Below are 19,343 nucleotides of genomic sequence, written 5' to 3'. Positions count from 1 at the left end.
TCCTGCTGCCCGCGCAGCCCCGTGCCCACCATGGAGATGACCTGGGAGAGCTGAGGGTGGCACTTGGTGGCACACGCGTGTGCTGCCGGTGCTGCCCGGCTGCCTTTGCACGAGGGAGTGTGTGCAGCACGAGATGGGGCTGGATGGTGCTGGCACGGGGGGGAAACCTGCAGTGGGTGAAGTGGACTTGCACTGTGGCACCCATGCACCGTGGCACCCATGCACCGTGGCACCCATGCACTGTGGCACCCATGCACCGTGGCACCCATGCACCGTGCCCCACCTCTTGCAGCCCAGAGTGAGCATAAGCCCCATGCCCCAATTCCAATGCATCTCTCCATGCCTCCCTTCACCCTGCTCCCCAACTCTTCCTTTGGAGGGGACACCTGCTCTGAGTGCCCCCAGCCTGGCACAGGCACCTCCAGCCACCCTCCATGTGCCCATTTCTCCCCCCATTTGGGGAGGGGACAACCCCAAAGTTCCCTTCACCCCCCCCAAGTCCAGCCCAACCCTCCTTGCTGTGGGGGGGTGGATTCCCTTTTCCTTCCTCTCCTCCCCTCCCCAGGGCAGTGAGGGGCTGAGCGAGGAGGAGGAGGAGGCCGGGAGCTGGTGGTGGGGTGGGAGGACGGTGGGACGGGAGCACAGAAGCGCAGGAGCACGGGAGCAGAGCGGGAGCAGCCGGGACAGAGGATGAGGGGCTCCCAAGCACACGCACCCCCCAGGACCCGCACGGTGACCCCCAAGAGCGAAGAGCAGCCCAGGTTGGTCGGATCATTTCACATGCTTTATTTCAGCAGTCAAAAAAAGAAAAATAATAGATAATTAAAAAAAAGAACAATTTCAAATTATTATACATTATACAAACACGGTACAGAGCCGGGAGAGCCCCGAGCATCTGCCGGGAGATGGGCCGGCAAACGGGGTGGGTTCGTGCCCTGTAAGGGATGCAGGAATGGATGGATGGATGGATGGGTGGGTGGGTGGGTGGATGGATGGATGGATGGATGGATGGATGGATGGATGGATGGATGGATGGATGAAGGCATGGGGAGAAAGCTGCTGGAAGATGAGAGCAGAGCTGAAGATCCACATGCTTAACCTGGAAAGTGCAGTTTTCCTTATTCCCTTTCAAGGCTTTGAATTGTGTTGGCTCTACTTCGCATTTGCTCCGGGAGTTGCTTGTGGGATGGGCTGGGGGTTGAATAGCACCTTTAGAAAATTCATCAGTGGAGCTGGACAGCAAAGAAAGGGGGGAAAGAATCAAACAGAGGGAAATGAAACTAAATCAAGGTGAGTCTTTGGAGGCTGTAGCACCAGGCGGCCCCAGGCTCGGGTGTTGTGGAACCGGAATGAAAGAGAATTAACCAAAAACCAAGCTAAAAATCCTGGGGGTGAGAAACCTCAATGACTCCTGAGAGACCTTGAATGGAGGAAAATCAGCATCAAAGAGCAACAGAGCAACAAAACAAGGGGAAAAGGGGGAACATTTGAGGAAAAAAATTAGCACCTTTGCTCTGAACCTGGCAGGAAAGTCCCGGCACAGCTGAAAAAAAAACCCCAAATGAAGCTAAAACTACATAAAAATGAAACGAAAATACCCCCAAAAATGCGACAAATCTTTAACCCCGGTGAGGTAGCCTTCCGGAAAAGGAGAGTGCGGAGCGAGGGGTCGGGTCTGCGGCGCGGGGCAGCGGCTGCTCCCCTGGAGTGCTTGGGAATGGGCTGTTGTGGCTGCCTGAATGGGAAGAAAAGAAAGCAAAAAGAAAGAAAAGGACGCAAAACAAAAGAACCAAACCAAAGGGAAGGGGGAGAGGGGCAAGCCCCAAACCCAAGCAGCAAATCAGAACCAAGAGTTGAGCATCTTCCTTGCAGCGAAAACATGAACAGACTGATGAGATGCGAGAAGCAAAGAGGGTTTGGGGGGGGGGATGAGGAGTTCGGGGGGTCCCGGTGCTCCGGATGGGGCTCGGCTCGGTGAGTTGAACCCAACACCGAGGTGGGGGGGTGCAAGCAAAGCGAACCCACGTCCTGGTGATTTGGTTTGAAAAGTCATTTATTTTTATTCTTTTTTTTTTTTGGGTTTAATGCGTTTTGGGTTTTTTTTTTAGGTTTTTCTGGTATAGTTTTAGAGACGCTGGATAGAAACCGACACAAATTCAAGTCCATGTGAAATTTTCTCCTTTTTTTTGGCTGTTTTTTTTTTTTTTGTTGTTTTTATTATTATTATCATTATTATTACTCTCTCCTGTCACATGTGGGGCATCCGGTTTACAAGAAGCAGACGGGGCCAATGTCGATGCCGAATTCCTGGTCTGGAGCGCCAACATCCATGGGAGCCAAATCGATGATGGGCAGGCGAGAGGTCTTCGTTGTCTTGTACTCGATGACTGTCTTGCCCCAGGCACCAGTGTGACTCTGTGGGGAGCTCAGGATCAGCCCCATCCCCACTGCACATCCCCACCACCAGCACCTGGACCATGCCTGGCCCCACTCACCGTGCAGCCGTCCTCAGTGACACCGTAGGTGAAGCGGCTGTTGCCTTCAGCCCTGATCTCGATCTCATTGGCGCCTTGGAGGAGAAGGGCCTTCTTCAGGTTGCCGGTGTCCTGGTCCATGTAGGCAACGCTGTTCTTGCAGTGGTAGGTGATGTTCTGGGAGGCCTCGGTAGACATCAGGCGGAGGAAGGTCAGCTGGATGGCGACGTCAGCTGGGTTGGAGCCCTCACCACCATACTCGAACTGCCGGAGAAGAGGCATTAGTCACCACAGAGCTGGTTGTCTATCCTGGTTGTTCCCCCTTCATCGTCCCCATGCTCACCTGGAAGCCGTCGCTCATTGTCTCGCCAAACCAGATGTGCTTCTTCTCCTTGGGGTTCTTGCTGAGGTACCAGTTCTTCTGGGCAATGGTGGCCTGGGTTGGGTAGACGCACGTCTCACCCGTCTCCATGTTACAGTAGACCTTGATGGCATCCAGGTTGCAGCCTTGGTTGGGGTCAATCCAGTATTCACCTGTGGGGCAGAGGGAGGAGGGTTAGGGAGTGGGAAGTGAGGCAAGTGGCCATGATGGATAGAGGATGGACGTGAAGAGCAGCCATAGGTGATTGAGGATGGAGGTGAGGAGTAGCCATAAGGAATGGAGGATGGAGGTGAGGAGTAGCCATAAGGAATGGAGGATGGAGGTGAGGAGTACCCATGGAGGATGGAGGTGAGGAGTAGCCATAAGGAATGGAGGACGGAGGTGAGGAGTACCCATGGAGGATGGAGGTGAGGACAGGGGGGAGGGTCAGAGGATGGAGGGATAGGTGAGGGGTAGCTGTGAGAGACGGAGGGTGAAGGGGTGGCGGGTGGAGGTGAGGAGCAGCCATGAGAGATGGAGGAGGGAGGTGAGGAACAGGTAGGAGGGATCTGGGGTGGAGCATGGAGCTGAGCAACAGCCATGAGGAACAGAGGAAGGAGGTGAGGAGCAGCCACGAGCAAAGGAGGGTGAAGGGATGGAGGATGGAGGTGAGGAGCAGCCACAAGAGGTACAGGATGGCTGTGCCATGAGAGGCTAAAGGAATGAAAGTGAGGATCGACGAGGGGTGATGGAAGAAAGATGGAAGCGAGGAGCAGGTAGACAGGACAGAGGGATGGAGTTGTAAGCACCCCAGAGGGCACCAGCGGGGACACTGACCACTCTTCCAGTCGCCGTGGCACATCTTCAGGTCGCGGCAGGTACGGGCAGGGTTCTTGCGGGTGCCCTCGGGGCTGCGGATGTTCTCAATCTGTTGGCTCAGGCTCTTGAGGGTGGTGTCGACTTCCAGGTCCCGGTCGCGCATCACGTTGGCATCGTCGGCTCTGTAGTAGCGCCCACCATCATGAGCCTTCTCCTGGGGCGGCTGGGGCAGGAAGCTGAAGTCGAAGCCACCGCTGGGGGGGCCGGGAGGACCAGGGGGACCAGGGGGGCCAGGGGGACCCTGCGGAGGAGGATGATGGTGAGCAGGAGACGAAGGCTGGCAGCTCTGGGCAGGCAGCAGCACAGGGGCCGATACGTACGACAGGGCCGACATCGCCGGTGCGACCGCGGGGGCCAGGGGGACCGATGGGACCGGGCAGCCCATTGAGACCGTCTTTGCCGGCAGCACCAGCAGAGCCGGGAGGACCCTGTGGGAGAGAGAAGGGGTGAGCATGGCCATCGTCCCCACAAGGAACCTGGTGGCAGTGGGGACCTTCTCCATGGGATGCTCCAGTGGAGACTGTGGCTCAGCTGAGGACTTACCCTTGGACCAGCGGGACCAGAAGCACCAGAAGGACCTTGTTCACCAGGAGAGCCCTGTGCAAAGCAAGGAACAAGAAGAGGTGTTATGAGCACCTTGCTTTTGTTCCAGGACGTGTGGCAGCACCCAGGGCCACCATCACCCATCCCATGGGACTTACAGGAGGACCAGGTGGGCCCTGGAGACCAGAGAAGCCTCTATGACCCTTCATGCCTCTGTCACCCTGTTCACCGGTTTCACCTTTGTCACCACGGGGACCTTGTGGACCCTGGAGGAGGAGGAAGATGTGTCGAGCAAGGTCCAGGCCACCCACTGCCCCCATGCATACAGGGACACAGAAGCACCAAGGAGGATGGAGGCAAGCATCAACTTACAGCAGGACCACGAGCACCGGCAGGACCAGGGGGTCCAGCGGGACCTTGAGGACCCTGAGAGAGGAGAGAGGGGAACAGGTTAGAGCATCCTCCAGCTTCTGCTGGCAGCATCACCCAGAGCAGGATGGTGGGACGCTGCATTCCCGGGAAGCTCTCTCCAGCACCAGGAGCAGATCTCAGGGCCAGACCTGAGCCCACAGTGGTTCTGCAGGGTCAGCCCTTGCCCCAGAGCTGGCCTGAGCTCAGGATGAACCCTGGGCTGGGCGGCGGTTGAGGGGGATGCAGGGCAGAACATCACTTACGGTCTCACCGCGATCTCCGTGCTTGCCAGCAGGACCAACGGGGCCAGGGGCACCGGGGGCACCAGGAGCACCAGGGGGGCCAGCAGGGCCGGTCTCACCACGGTCACCCTGTGAGGAGGAAGAGGAAGAGGAAGAGGAAGAGGAAGAGGAAGAGGAAGAGGAAGAGGAAGAGGAAGAGGAAGAGGAAGAGGAAGAGGAAGAGGAAGAGGAAGAGGAGGAGGAGGAGGAGAAGGAGAGGTCAGTGTGAGCCAGAACAGCCCCATCACCCATTCCCATGGCTGCCCACTCACCTTGGGACCAGCAGCACCATCACGACCAGGGGCACCTTCAGCACCGGGAGCACCCTACAGAGGAGCAGAGACCCCTCGTGAGGGCAGGACGGGGCTAACAGGTGCCTGAGTGTCACCATGTTCACAAGTGCCACGAGTTGGCAAGTCCTCAGCGAGCGCAGCAAGCCGAACGCTGATGGGGGGGTCCATGTCCCCCAACACCAACAGTTGCCCACAGTCACTCACCTCACGTCCAGCTTCACCGGGGGGTCCAGCCAGGCCGGGGGGGCCCATGGGGCCCGGAGGACCACGCTCACCGGGAGAACCTGAGGGACCTTGTTTGCCAGGTTCACCCTGTGGAGGGGAGAGGACGGGGTGGAGGTCAAACACTGTCAAGCATCTTCCATGGGTTGGTAGGATCTCAGCAGGGTTCCAGCATCAGGGAGCCCCCCAGGTACTCACCGAGGGGCCGGGCAGCCCAGGGAAGCCTCTCTCGCCTCTCTGTCCAGGGAGGCCAACGACACCACGCTGGCCAGCGATACCTTGGGGTCCAGGGGTGCCAGGAGCACCCTGGGGAGACAAACAGCACCTCAGGGTGCTGCAGCGGCAGGGGCCACCCTCCCGATGGAGGGCATGGCCAAGGGAGTGTGATGCCCCCCATGGGATGGGTGATGCCAGCATCCCTGGCTCCACATCGGGGGTGACTTACGATGGGTCCGTCAGCGCCAGGGGAGCCCTTCTCGCCGGGGGGGCCGGGGGGGCCAGCGGGGCCAGGCTCACCGGGGCGGCCAGCGGGGCCGGTTTCACCACGGGGTCCTTTGCCACCTTCCTTCCCGCTGGGGCCGGGGGGGCCGGGGAGGCCGATGTTCCCCTGGGCAGAGGGGGGGACACGGAGGCGATGCCATCAGACCCAGCTGAAGCGCGGCCAGTAGTGTCCCAGAGCCAACTGGGAAAGGGCAGGGATGGGTGCCCAGTACCAGCACCCTCCCGGCACCCACTTCTCACCCCACCGGGGTACTCACAGAGGGGCCAGGGGGACCGACTCTTCCAGCAGCACCAGGAAAACCAGTAGCACCCTGGAAGGGGGAAAAGATGGAGTTAGCAGCGTCCTGGTCCAGGCATTGCCTGACCCACCAGGAGAGCAGTGCCAGGGGACACCACAGGGAGCCCTGGGGCTGGTGGCCAGGAGGGAAGCGTCCATCCGGGGGGGCCATGGGGCTCATTTGGGGGGGGATAAAGGCAAACCCTGGTCTTCCCCTCTGCTCCAGCCCTCCCAGGATGAAGCCTCTCCAGGTCAATGTTGTCCCCCCAGAAGGGGTTGGGGTGTAGGGTTGGAATTGCTGCAGCTCCCCTCTCCTCCATGGGTTGGGGGTGGAGCGAGGCGCAGGGGGGTCTTAAACCACCTCGAGGTGTTCGTGCCTGGGGGTTGTCCCCAAAACAGCCCCCACCCCACCTCCCCAAGACTGGTACTTACAGGGGGTCCAGCGCTACCGCGAGCACCTTTGGGACCAGGAGCACCAACAGCACCCTGTGGAGGAGAAGGAAGAGGAGGAGAGGGGTAAGCTGCACTGTGGGGCTGCACCCTGAGGGGGTTTGTGGGGGAGGTTACTTACGGCGGGGCCAGGAGCACCAGTGGGGCCAGCAGGGCCAGGGGGACCCGCATCACCCTTGGCTCCAGCATCACCGGTTTCACCTTTAGCACCAGGCTGGCCATCGGCACCCTGTGGGGAGCAGAGACAGGTGAGCCGGGGTAAAGGGGGGCTCAGCATCGCCCCGGTGGGGCAGGATCAGGCCCCCGGGGCAGGGGGGAGTGAGGCTGTCACACTTACAGGGGGGCCAGCAAATCCAGCAGGACCGGGAGGGCCGGGCTCGCCGCGGTCACCCTGCGAGGGACAGCAAGACAGTGGCGCGACACCGAGAAAGAGACAGGCACCGATGGCTGCCAAGGGATGGCCACCACGGCTGGGGCAGGGGGACACTTACGGGAGCACCACGGGCACCAGTAGGACCAGCAGGACCCGGGGGACCAGCTTCACCCTGGAAAAGGGGAGCAAAACCGAAACAAGGAGGTCAGGGCTGAGTCAAGGAGGTGGCAGCAGGTACCAGGGCACGTCCGTCCCGGTGCAGCAGCCGTACCTTGTCACCGGGAGCACCAGCGGGGCCGGGGGGGCCAATGGGACCGGTCAGACCTCGGAGACCGTCTTTGCCAGGAGCGCCGTCAGCACCTTTGGGACCGGGGTCACCCTGGGAGGGAAAGATGATGGCAGGTTAAGCACAGCAGCACTGAGGCACCCCTGGACCTTCATCCTCCCTGCGGGAGGCTGGAGCATCTTCCTCCTCCCAGGGAAGAGCTGGGCTCAGCAAGGGGCTGTCCCCAAGGGCCACATTCTGGTGAGGGCATTGGTAGCACTGAGCATCCCCTCCCGAGGGGACTGCTCCCACCAGCCCTGGCTTTCAGAAGTGCATCCAGCCCCAAGGGCACAAGGAGGGGGAAACAGAGATGGTCGGGAGCAGGGGACCAAGGAAGGGGACATCAGGATCTGGGGGGAAACATACTCTGTCACCCTTGGCGCCTGGCAGGCCGGCAGCACCACGCTCTCCGGGCATACCCTGCAGACCGGGGGGCCCTTGGCTCCCGGGGGCACCGGGAGCACCAGCATCACCCTGGGATAGAGAGACAGGAAATGGGTGTCAGTGAGAGCCTGGCCTCAACACCAGCCCCAGCAAAGGGGGCAAAGCCAAACCCACCCTCCCTTTACATCCGCACCCTGAGAGCCAGGACCTCACTCCTACCTTAGCACCATCGTTACCGGGAGCACCGTTAGCACCACGAGGACCTTGGGGACCAGGGGGGCCTTGGACACCACGTTCTCCAGGGAATCCTCTCTCACCCTGGTGGGGGGAGGCAGGAGAGGGGCCAAGGCCATGAGGAGCACGGTGGGTGCTGGAGGGTGCCGCGACCCAGCTGGGCAGTGAGTGGGGTTCAACTTACCCTGGCACCGGCAGGACCGGGGGCACCGGCATCTCCGGGGACACCCTGTGAGGGAGGGAGAGGGTTCAGGGTCAGGATGGGAACGGGGAACCCCGGGATGCCCCCAAGACGGGGGAGGGTCCTGCAGTCCTGGGGCACAGCGCGGGGCTGGGGTCCCTGTTGCTCCCAGGGACCTCCAGAGACTACATGGAGCAAGTGGCTTCAGGGCGCACTGGGGGCACCCATCAGCAGCCCCCAGCCCTGTGGTGGGGAGGGCACAAGGACAGTCCCATGCCATGGCCATGCTCAGCTACACTCACCTGCTCACCAGGCTTGCCAGCCTCACCGGGGGGGCCAGCGGGGCCCGGCAGACCCTGGGGAGAAGAAGAGGAGCGATGAGACACCACAGAGGTGGGTGACCACAAGGGACAAGGAAAGGGACAGCATCACCCCCACCGTGGATGGTTGGTGCCCTTGCAAGAGATGGGGACACCCCTCACCTGGAAGCCAGGAGCACCAGCGGGACCTTGTTCACCTCTTTCTCCAGCAGGACCCTGGGGGGCACAGGACAAGCATAAGGGGGGTGCTCAGTCAGCTCCTGAGCCCCTTCTCCAGTGGCCAAGGGTGGCCATGGGTGGCCAAGGGCTCACTGATACTCACGGTAGGGCCAGGAGGGCCTTGGGCACCAGCTTCACCGTCTTTGCCAGCAGCACCCTGTGGAAGAGAACGAAGAGGATGCTCAGAGCACGGTCCTGACGGGACTCTGCACCCCCCGGAGTGGGCGTGGGGCTGGATGAGGCCATCGCATCCCCTGAGCTGCCACAGCCGTGTCACCTCCCACTGTCCCCGCTCCACAGGCTGAGTCCCAGCCACCCCGACCCACGGCCACCCTCATCCCTGAAGCCTTATCAGACCCATCGCGGGCCCCCCCACACGAGGCGGAAGCTCCCAGCCAAGCTCTCACTGGCTTGAGCTCTGGTGGATACGTACCACAGCGCCGGGGGGGCCAGGAGCACCCCTCTCACCAGGTTTGCCGGGCTCACCCTGGAAAGAAAAGAGCAGGATGAGATCCATGATGGAACCACCATGCCGAGGGGAGGGAGCCTGCATGCTCGGGCAGGATGGAGGATGCACCAGCACTGCCATCCCCGAGGGGGACATGTCCCCAGAGCCACCCCAGCACCAGGTGGTGGCAGTGGGATCCCTCATGGACCAGAGCTCCTGCATCCATCGGGATGCATCATCTCCAGCAACTCCCATTCACTCACCGCAGCACCTTTGGGACCAGGGAAACCCATCACACCAGCTTGACCTCTGGCTCCAGGGGGGCCGGGGGGACCAGGGCGACCGTCTTGACCAGCGGGACCCTGTTATGGGGGGAGCAAGCGAGCGCCCCGTTAGTAGAGGCCAGGGTGAGCCAAGGCAGGAGCAGGGCACAGTGAGCACAACTTACGGGGGGACCAGTCTTGCCGTCAGGACCGGGACTCCCAGGGCTTCCAGTCAGACCCTGCAGGACAGCGTGAGGTTCATGAGGAGCTCAGGAATCCCAAGGGATGCTTCAGTGGATGTGAGCATCCTAGAAAGCGGCTTCTCTGCCAGCATGGGGAGCACGGGCAGTGTGCCCACCCTGCACACTCACCTTGGCACCAGGCAGGCCGGGCTCCCCAGGGCGTCCAGCTTCACCGGGAGATCCTTTGGGGCCAACGGGGCCGGGGGAGCCGCGCTCACCGGGGGGACCCTGGGGACAGGTTGGAGAGGGGACAGAGTTACTCCTGCTGCAGGACATCACCCAGGGATGAGGACTGGAGTGTGTCACCGGAGGTGGCAGTGGCATTAGGCCACTGCATGGGAGTGGGTGATAGATGCCTGGTGTCCCCACTGAGGACATTCTCGCCCAGGCAGGAGGGAGATGTGGGCACCTACCTTGGGACCAGCGATGCCATCAGCACCAGGGAAACCACGGCTGCCGGGAGCACCCTGCGAGGGACACAGAGGGGTCAGTGTGGAGACATGGGGTGATCTCAGGGGTGCAGGGGAGGGATGCAGTGATGTGGGATCTGGCCACCAGCAGCCTGGTGTCCTGTGTTGGAAGAGGCTGGGGATGTCCCCACGTGTGTGTCTGTCCCCAAGCACTGACAAAGCTCAGCTGCTGGACATCAGGAGATGGGAGGAGGATGGGGATGGGGACATGGACATGGTGGGGATGGGACAGGGATTGTTCCTACTCACACGTTCACCGGCAGGGCCAGGAAGCCCAGCGGGGCCAGGCTCACCACGAGCTCCTCTCTTGCCTTCCTCACCGGCTGGGCCAGGGGGACCTTGGACACCAGCGGGGCCCTGGGGAAGAAGAAGAAGGGATGAGCACCCACTGCGGGGAGCCAGGAGGGGCTGAAACCCCCAGGAGATGGGGGGGGGTGATCACTTACGGGTTCGCCTTTGGCACCAGTGTCTCCCTTGTTGCCTGGAGCACCTGGTTCACCCTGGAGGAGAAGGAGAGAAGAGGGAAAAGCCGTTGAACACCAGATTGATGAGCAAAGGGAGCCCTGAGCCGCATCCTGCTCAGCATCTGTCAGCCCCAGTGCCATCCTGCACTCGCAGGGCTGGGGATGCTGGAGGAGACAGCTCCAGGTTGGGCAGCAGCTCACTGGAGCAGCAGAAGGGATCAGATCATGGGAGGAGGTGGATGGAGGTGTCTGGGGATACTCACGCTGTTACCCTTGGGGCCGGGGGCACCGCTGGGACCCTGGGGTCCAGAGGGACCACGGGCACCAGGGAAGCCGGGAGCGCCCGCAATGCCCGGAGCACCCTGGAAGAGGCAGATGGTGGTGAGGGAGCAGCACAGCCCTACAGCCCAGAGCTGGGTCAGGGGCGATGGACACTCACGGTTGCGCCCTTGGCACCAGGTTGACCATCAGCACCAGGGTTGCCCTGTGGAGATGAAGAGGAGGAGGAGAGTTATGTGGGGCTGGCAGGACATGAGGCCAAAGGGCAGGGAGCTGTTGGATGTGACTTACAGCAGGACCAGCAGCGCCAGCAGGGCCGGGGGGACCGGGCTCACCGCGGGCACCTTGGGGACCTTCACTGCCACGAGCACCCTGGGGACCTGTTTCACCCTGGGGAGGAAGAGGAGGGAGGAAGAGGTATGAGCACTAGTGCTGCCGTGAGACCCCTGATGCGGCTGATTTCCTCCTCAGCAGCAGCTCCTTTCCCACAGAGGCACAGCCAGGAGAGGTGCTCATGGGGCTTGGCTGGGGACATCCCCATCCAGTGTCCCAGGCAGCCCACAGCACTTTGGGCTTTCTAGGTTTTGGGCCGCATAAGGAACCCATGTGATGCTTGGTCCTTCTCCCCAACCCTTCGCTCCCAGTTTCCACCAGTTCCTCCCAGCCCAGGAGATGCCACCTGGAGATGCTCAGGCAGGTCCTACCTTCGCACCAGCAGCACCGGGGAAGCCGGGGGGACCAGCGGGGCCGGTTGGACCCTACACAGGAGAGAGGGCACAAGTCAGAGCAGGGATCACACCTCACGCATCTGTTTTTCCGGGCAGGAGAGCTCTGGCTCTGGCCACAGCGGAGCTGGAATGGGATCTCCCTCTGGAGAAGCCAGAGCCGTTGCCGGGTGCTGGTGGGTGGGTCTGTGGGTTACTTACGGGAGGACCGGCAGCACCGGGAGCACCATCATTACCACGAGCACCCTGCGGCAGAGGAGGCTCCGTTAGTGATGCCCAGTGGCATGAGTGGTGCCCCCGGCCCCTCCGCACGTGGTGGGGCTCAGCCCTGACCCGGAATACTCACAGCGGGGCCAGATGGACCAGGACGGCCTCTCTCACCAGGAAGACCACGAGGACCCTGGGGAGGGGAGAGGACACATTTGGTTACCAGGGGAGACACTTTCCCCTTTCCAGGCCTCCTCCCATCCCTGCACCTCCCTGGTCCTGCCCACAGCGCATTGTGGGGGTTAAACCCCCTCCCACCCCATTCTCTGGGGTATCCCTGGGGAAGCATCCCTGAGGACAAGCTGGATCCCCATCACATCTTGCCCCCTGTCCCCTTTTGCCAGCCAAGGCCAGCTCCCCATCACAGTCCCCATGGTCCCCAGCACTCACCATCTGTCCAGGAGCTCCATTCTCCCCAGGGCTGCCAGGCTCACCCTAGGAGAAAGGATAACATTGAGGGACCTGCTCTGGAGGGAGAGAGCAGGAATAGCTTTACCAGGAGGACAAGGGTGACGCTGCCACCTCTCCTTACCTTGGGGCCAGCAGGACCAGGCTCACCCTTAGCACCATCCAGACCACTGAAGCCCTGGGAAGCAGGAGAGAGAAGAGTGGGGGGGTCAGGAGGGGAACCCCTGTGAAGTCAGGCTCCCCCTCCCCTAAACCCTGCAGACATGGGGGGAAGGATGGACTCACTCTGTGACCCTTCATGCCTGGCAGACCAGCAGTTCCTGGGAGACCACGTGCACCCTAGAGGAAAGGGGACATGGTGATGGAGGTGCCCAAGGTGGGGTGTCCCTGCACCCTGTTATCTGTGTCCCCAAGGGGAACAGGCAGCTGGTGTCACGTCCTTGCACCTTGCCATGGTGGGGCATCCCCATGGGGAGGGCACCCTGGGGGCGAGCATCTCACCTGGGGGCCGGGGGGGCCGCGCTCTCCGGGGCGGCCAGGCTTCCCAGCTTCACCCTAAAAGGACAAGGACACTGGGTTGGTGGCACACCCCCTGCTCACCTAAGGGGGGCTGGCAGGGCCACCAGGCCCAAACAAGGAGCGGGTGACACCATTCACAGGCCACTTACGTCATCTCCGTTCTTGCCAGGGGGGCCAGCAGGACCACGGGGACCCATGGGACCCTATGAGAGACACAAGGCAGGGATGAGGGTGCTGTGGGTGATGGCTGCCCCCTGTCACCCTGCCCCATTCCCAAGGCTGAGATGCCCTGGAGTGGGGACAGAGTGGCCATGGCCAGGGCTGGGAATAGGCAGCCTTGTTCCCATCCCTGCCAGACATCAGGCTGGAAGAGGAGGTGGCAGGACTCACAGAAGCACCAGGCTCTCCAGGTTCACCGGGAGGACCTTGGAAACCTTGAGGACCCTGCGGGGCAGTGTGAGAAAAAGGGGGGAAAAAAGGAAAAATGGGTTAGAAAATGAGAAAGTTGGGCCTGAAGGCCCCAGTGGCAACGGCTCTGTGTGTGTGTGTGTGTGTGTGTGTGTGTGTGTGTGTGTGTCCTCGGCGTGTCCCCACGTTTCCATAGCCATTGGGAATGGTTGGATGTCCCATCCCTCGCTTGTCCCATCCCATCCCACCCCACCCGAAGGGGCCCTTGGGGCTGCTCATCCCCAAAACAAGAGGGGAGGATGAGGAGGAGGAAGAGGAAGATACTCACAGGAGCACCAGGAGGGCCGGGGAGACCGCGGGGGCCAGCGGGACCCTGGGAAGGAGAATAGGAAGTGGTGCTAAGTGGCTGCATGTCACCTTGGCCCCACCCCTGTCCCCATTGCCACCCTATTGCTGTCCCCATTGAACCCATCACCACCCCACAACCATCCAATCCCTGTCCCCATCACCACCCCTATCCCTGCTCCCATTGCCATCCCATCCCTGTCCTCATTGCCATCCCATCACCACCCCATCCCTGTCCCCATCACCACCCCTATCCCTGTTCCCATTGCCATCCCATCCCCATCCTCATTGCCACCCCATCACCACCCCATCCCTGTCCCCATCATCACTCATTCCCTGTCCCCCTTACCATCCATTCCCTGTCCCCATTGCATCCCATTCCTGTCTCCATTGCCACACACCCCATTACCACCCATCCCTGTTCCCAACCCTGTACTCATCACCAGTCATTCCCAGTCCCCATCACCAACTGGGGTGAATGGGTTCATTGCTGTCCCCAGTGAACCCCATCCCTGTCCCCATCACCATCCCATCCCTGTCCCCATTGCTACACCATTCCTGTTCCCATTGCCATACCATCACCACCCCATCCCTGTCCCCATTACCAACCATTCCCTGTTCCCATTGCCATCCCATTCCTATCCCTATTGACAATCCATCACCACCCCATCCCTGTCCCCATCACCAACCATTCCCTGTTCCCATCGCCATCCCATCCCTATCACCATCACCATCCCACCACCACCCCATCCCTGTTCCCATTACTACCCCCATCCCTGTCCCCATCACCTCCAGGACTCCAGGATCACATCCCTCCCCATGCCTCCCACTTCCTACCACTCAGCAGTATCCTCAGCACCAGCAGCACAAGCAGCGCTCCTGGCACCTCACCCTCTTCACACTCTCCTCTGTGCCCCCCCCCCCCGTGCCATCCCCAGGTGCCTCCCCACTGCTCACCATGGGGCCGGGCACAGCCATGCCTCCGGCTTTCTCGTCGTAGCCATAAGACATTTGAGGAGCGAAGTTCTGCAGGAGGGATAGCAGGGGGTGAGCGGGGCACAGGCACCCCCTCGGGGGGCTTCACCACCAGGGGACCCTCCCCCTACTCACTCCGCCGAGGCCTGGAGGGCCGGGGGGCCCGGGGGGGCCCGGGAGGCCAGGCTGTCCGGGGATGCCATCTCTGCCAGGGGGGCCGGGGAGTCCCTGGTGGGGAGAAGAAGAGGGTGAGCCCAGTGGGACTGGGGTCCCAATGGTGCGGGGAGGTCTGTGGGGTGATACCCACCCTGTCTCCTTTGGGGCCGGTGTCTCCCTTAGGACCCTGGTGAGGAGAGATGAAGCCTGTGGTTAGAGAAGGGGTTCTTTACAAACAACCGGGGGGTATTGTGGGGTTTGGAGGGGACAAGGAGCCCTTACCTCTACTCCAGCGCTTTCTGGGTAGACAGGGGAGGCTGTGGGAGAAAGGATGGGGGTTTGGAGGAGCCCGCTGTGACCACCACCCACCCCATAGCCCAGACACCGTGGGGATGGGCGCTGAGCCATGGGGACCTGCGCCCTGCGCCGGGGCAGGGGGACAAGGGGCGGTACCGTCGGTGTCAGGACAGATGGGGCAGCACTCTCCGAAGGGGATCTCAGCGTTGGGGCAGTCGGAGGTGTCCTCACAGATCACCTCGTCGCAGAGGATGTTGCCGCTGTCACAGACACAGATCTGGCAGGGTTCTGGTTTCCACACATCCTTGTCGTTGTATGTTAGACCATCCTGTATGCAGCTTCCAGTTTGGACTGAGGGGGGGCAGGGGGATATGTGAGGGCGGGGGGGCATGGCCCCACATACAGCTCTGTTCTTCCTCTCCCTCCCTTCCATCCCCCTCGCCTCGCTCCTGCAGCTTTTCTCCCTTCATCTGGTTCTCATCAGCCCATCGCGGTGACACAGGAAAAGCACCACAATAAACTCTTCCCACATACGCTGGAATTTAAACAAAACCTTCCAGCCAGCTCCTCCGTCCCGCCAAGGCAAATACCCCCACGGCGGGCAGGGGGTCAGCACTGGGGTCCCCGTGTCCGCGGGGGACGGGGATGGGGATGGGGATGGGGATGGGATGGGAATGGGACGGGATGAGTGGGATCGAGTGGGTTGGCCCCAATGCCTGGGCTGAAATTAGATCCAGGCGGCTGCGGGATAAGGCTGGATCAGGCCGGATGGGTTGGGGAATAGAAGTGCAGAGACTGGAAGCAGGCGTGGGGCAGTGAGCCAGAGCCATAGGGCTGCCCCACGGCAGGGAAGGGTCCTGGGGATGGGGCGTGGAGCTGGCCTGGCCTGTGGGACACCTCTCGGTGAGAGCAAAAGGAGGCGCAAATCAAACTGGGAACTGCAAAACGCCCGTTGCAAAAGGCAAAAGGCAAAAGGAAAAGTGGCTGTTGCAAAGAGGCGAAAGGGAAAAGGCTGAACGTCTGCTGCAAGAGGCCAAAGGCAGGATGGGAACTGCAGAATGGCCACTGGAAACTGCAGAACTGCCACTGCAAACTGCAAACGGCAACTGGAAACTGTAAATGGCCACTGGAAACTGCAGAACGGCCACTGCAAATGGCCATTGCAAACTGCAAATGGCAACTGCAAACTGCAGAATGGCAACTAAAAACTGCAGAACAGCCACCGCAAACTGCAGAACGCAGATGGTCAAATGCAAAATGCCCCCAAAAAAGTAAAAATAAATCAAAAAAAGGCACAAAATCTCCCCCAGAGATGCCAAACGGGGTCAGACCCGGGGTGCCCCCGGCCAGGCTCCGGTCCGGGTGCCCCATGCCCATGCTGCAGGTGGCAGCCGCGGTGGGGCGCAGCGGGGCAGCCCGCTGCCGCCGGGCCAGCCCGGGACGTTTCGCTTATGAATCATCCAGGACTTGTCTAATTCTTTCCTGATGGGTTTTGCAGCTCCCGGGGCCGGGCCCACCCCCCGCTCCCCCCGCTCCCCCCCGCGCCTCTTCCCCCTCGCTCCCGCGCTCTTTCCCCCCTTTCCCTTCCCTGCTCCTCCTCCTCCCCGTCTTCCCCAGCTCCCTCTTTCCCTCCGGCTCCTCTCCACCCTTCCCTCCCGCCCCGCTCTTGGCAGGGCGCCCCGGCTCTCGGCGCCGGCTCAGGCACCCCCCGAAGCCCTTCGCCCCACAGTCCCCCCGACCCTCCTTCTCCTCTTGTCTTTCCCCCCCAGGTTTGGGGTGGGTTTTCCACTCTGGATGCCAACCACCCCTTGACCTGTCCCCAGGCCGTGGCAGCGGGACCAAGTGTTGACGATGCCACCCAACCCCATCCCAAAACCACCCCACATCCCACCGGCGCTGAGGACCATCGCGGATGCCGACTACTTACTGTCTTCTTCTCCTTGCCCGCGGGTGAGTAGTACAGTCGCTGCTATCAACAGCAGTAACCGAGAATCCACAAAGCTGAACATGTCTAAATATTAGACATGTAGACTCTTTGGGGTCTCTTTTGTTCTTAGGTTGGGGTCATACGGGGCCGATCCAACTCTGGAGCTCCAAATCCAGACCCCAGCAGAAACTTCCTACTGCCCTTGCCCACTCCTTCGCCTCCCCTTATATACGATGCGCTGGCGGGGAGAGGTGGGACCCATCGCAACCAGGGAATTTTGGACAGCCCCTCGGCCAATCAGCGGCACCCAGCGAGTCGGGGGGCACCCCTCAAACCCCCCCCCCCCGGTCTGTCTGTCCGTCCATCCATCCTTGCACACGCATGCACAGCCATGCACACGCAGGGCTGGGAGTGGTGGTTGTGGGGTGGGTGGGAAGGGGGTGCTGGGGTGGGTTTTGGGGGGGGTGCTGGGGAGGGTTTGGGGGGGTTCCCCATCCCGAGGTGTTGGGGGGGTGGATGTGGCTGCACAGGGTGGGGACAGGCAATGTGACATGTGGCACCTTGGGGACCCCAGTGCCACGTGACACTGGGGGGGTCAGGGCACTGCAAACACCCCCCTTCCAACACCCACTCCCCTCCCTAGGGCTCCCCAGCACCCACAAGCACCCTCATGCCCCATCACAGCACAAAGGCCAAGGGCATGAGCACCAGGCACCCGGAGTACCCCTTGGGCCACAATCCCTGTGCGGGACCCCCCAACCCACAGACCCCCCAAAACACCCCTAAAGAAACACTCTTTTTTGTCCTCTTTTCCCTTTCTATCCATCTTTTCCCTTTCTCACCCCCAGCCCTCTCCCTCCTCACCATCCTGCTCCCCTCTCCCCCCTCCTGGCACACTTCCACGGCCGTTTCCACATTTGAAGGAGCCACGTTGGTTGGAAAAAGCAAAAGCTCCTTGACAATAATCCATAATCGACCATGCAATTTGAGAGGCTGTAATTACACGCCAAAAAATATACGTATTTACCAGGGCTGGGGCATGGGGGGGAGGGAGGGGGGAAGGAGCCCTGCAAAGGGGATGTGGCACCTGGGCAGGGGGAGACTCCTCTTCTAAGGGGTGATTTTTAGGGGACAAAGGTGGGAAATGCGGCTGAGGTTTTGCTGAGGGAAGGAGCAAAGAGCTGGGTCTGGCTCTTGTGCCTCTGTTTGCCCACCACCACTATGGTGCACAGGGCACTGGGAGCGCTGGGAGCACTGGGAGTACTGGGAGCACTGGGAGCACTGGGCTCAATGCAGAGGGAAACCCCCTCCAAGCTTTTCATTATTTTCATTAATACATTTATTATTTATCATATTTAATAGTTATAAATCACTGCAATTGAGCAATAAAATAATTTGGGGGGGGAGGGAAGAGACTCATCAAAACAGCAAAAAAACCCCCCATAGCCCCCCAGTGACCTCCCCAGCTCTTTCCTTCCAGCTGCAATTCAATGCAGAGAGGAGAAGAAAACCCACCCAAGGAGGAGTTCTGTGCATACACACACAGACACACATGCACACGCATGCAGACGGGGACACGCGTGCGCGCGCCGGGAGCAGCTGGCCCTGTATCCACGCATCCGAGACACGTTGCAGGGAGAAGACGACTCCAATCCTGCCTCGGCGACTCGCAAGCCCTTGGCCAGGCTCCAGCCTGAAGATGTGTCTTTAATTTTTGCAGCATGACAGAAAAGAAAAGAATGTCATCGGGGTTTTTATAATGTTTTTTAAGTTTTTATATGCATGGAGAGGGAGGGAGGGAGGGAGGGAAAAGGGGGGGACGGGACGGGGTGGGATGGGACAGGACGATGCCACCTCATCAGCCCCCCGGCCACCCGCCCCAGGAATGCAGGAGGGTTCTGTGTGGGGTTTGGGGGCTGGGAGGGGAAAGGAAAGAAATCCAGCTAAAAAAAAAAAAAAAAAAAAAGAAAAGAAAATAAAATAATGAGGGTAATAATAAAAAGAAAAAAGCCTGGAAAAGCCATTAGGATGCAAGGAAGCGGAATGGGAGACGCCAAGCGTAGGCCCGCGCCGGCTCCTGTGCTCCAGGGGTGCGGGACAGGGATGCCCTGAGGTGCTGGGTCCTGTGCGGGGTGGCGGCACCCACCTTCCGGGGCCATCCCTGGTAGCCTGGGGACACTGGGACAGGGGGTTGCCACCCGCAGCCACCCCCAGCCTTTGGAGGGATCCGAGACCCTTTCCCTCGCACCCCAAACTGGTTTTACTGGTGCAAACTGGACCTGCAGCTGGTGGGGTTGGACACCTCAAAAAGTTGGTGATCACCCCAAAAAGTCTGTGGTCACCCCAAAAAGTAGGTGGTCATGGCAAAAAATCAGTGGTCACGTCAAAAATGCTTTGGATGCTCTAAAAAGCTGGTGAGCGC

At 60.8% G+C, this 19,343-nt stretch overlaps 2 protein-coding genes across 3 annotated transcripts; one reads left to right on the top strand and one right to left on the bottom strand.

Annotated features, from left to right (window-relative positions):
- Positions 1-766: 766 nt before the first annotated feature.
- COL1A1 (collagen type I alpha 1 chain) lies at positions 767-17,121 on the bottom strand. Its single transcript, XM_030508742.1, has 51 exons — positions 16,922-17,121; positions 15,151-15,345; positions 14,980-15,014; positions 14,849-14,884; positions 14,677-14,769; positions 14,524-14,592; positions 13,550-13,594; positions 13,204-13,257; positions 12,963-13,016; positions 12,796-12,849; positions 12,580-12,633; positions 12,419-12,472; positions 12,277-12,321; positions 11,966-12,019; positions 11,821-11,865; positions 11,599-11,652; positions 11,186-11,284; positions 11,055-11,099; positions 10,879-10,977; positions 10,598-10,651; positions 10,401-10,508; positions 10,095-10,148; positions 9,811-9,909; positions 9,625-9,678; positions 9,440-9,538; positions 9,162-9,215; positions 8,832-8,885; positions 8,672-8,725; positions 8,492-8,545; positions 8,193-8,237; positions 7,994-8,092; positions 7,757-7,864; positions 7,337-7,444; positions 7,184-7,237; positions 7,030-7,083; positions 6,814-6,921; positions 6,675-6,728; positions 6,223-6,276; positions 5,910-6,071; positions 5,663-5,770; positions 5,447-5,554; positions 5,222-5,275; positions 4,932-5,039; positions 4,630-4,683; positions 4,416-4,523; positions 4,258-4,311; positions 4,035-4,142; positions 3,673-3,955; positions 2,818-3,008; positions 2,496-2,738; positions 767-2,415 (listed from the first exon to the last, which is right to left on the bottom strand). The coding sequence occupies exons 1-51, from the start codon at positions 17,001-17,003 to the stop codon at positions 2,269-2,271; spliced, it is 4,362 nt and encodes a 1,453-aa protein (XP_030364602.1). The 5' UTR covers positions 17,004-17,121; the 3' UTR covers positions 767-2,268.
- On the top strand, positions 16,605-18,676 carry LOC115617801. Of its 2 annotated transcripts, XM_030508744.1 has the most exons (4): positions 16,605-16,944; positions 17,052-17,172; positions 17,770-17,916; positions 18,402-18,676. In XM_030508744.1, the coding sequence occupies exons 1-4, from the start codon at positions 16,846-16,848 to the stop codon at positions 18,644-18,646; spliced, it is 612 nt and encodes a 203-aa protein (XP_030364604.1). In that variant the 5' UTR covers positions 16,605-16,845; the 3' UTR covers positions 18,647-18,676. The 2 variants fall into 2 exon arrangements, with proteins under 2 accessions (XP_030364604.1, XP_030364605.1); XM_030508745.1 differs by lacking the exon at positions 17,770-17,916 and having other exon boundaries at positions 17,052-17,268.
- Positions 18,677-19,343: the final 667 nt, after the last annotated feature.

The sequence above is a fragment of the Strigops habroptila genome, chromosome 19, assembly GCF_004027225.2.
Source record: "Strigops habroptila isolate Jane chromosome 19, bStrHab1.2.pri, whole genome shotgun sequence".
Lineage (NCBI taxonomy): Eukaryota > Metazoa > Chordata > Aves > Psittaciformes > Psittacidae > Strigops > Strigops habroptila.
Note: the sequence above shows the minus strand (reverse complement) of the source record. Positions and strands in the feature narration are given on the sequence as shown.

What these genes read in the sequence shown, in the direction of transcription:
- COL1A1 (XM_030508742.1), bottom strand. Translation starts at nt 17,003, where the DNA reads ATGTTCAGCTTTGTGGATTCTCGGTTACTGCTGTTGATAGCAGCGACT. An exon ending in CCGGTGCTGCTGGTGCGAAG is followed by an intron (nt 11,285 to 11,598) that starts GTAGGACCTGCC and finishes CTTCCTCCCCAG; the next exon opens with GGTGAAACAGGTCCCCAGGG. An exon ending in CTGGTGCCAAAGGCGAACCC is followed by an intron (nt 10,509 to 10,597) that starts GTAAGTGATCAC and finishes CTTCTTCCCCAG; the next exon opens with GGCCCCGCTGGTGTCCAAGG.
- LOC115617801 (XM_030508744.1), top strand. Translation starts at nt 16,846, where the DNA reads ATGCCACCCAACCCCATCCCAAAACCACCCCACATCCCACCGGCGCTG. An exon ending in CGATGCGCTGGCGGGGAGAG is followed by an intron (nt 17,173 to 17,769) that starts GTGGGACCCATC and finishes TCTCACCCCCAG; the next exon opens with CCCTCTCCCTCCTCACCATC. An exon ending in ACCATGCAATTTGAGAGGCT is followed by an intron (nt 17,917 to 18,401) that starts GTAATTACACGC and finishes CTTTCCTTCCAG; the next exon opens with CTGCAATTCAATGCAGAGAG.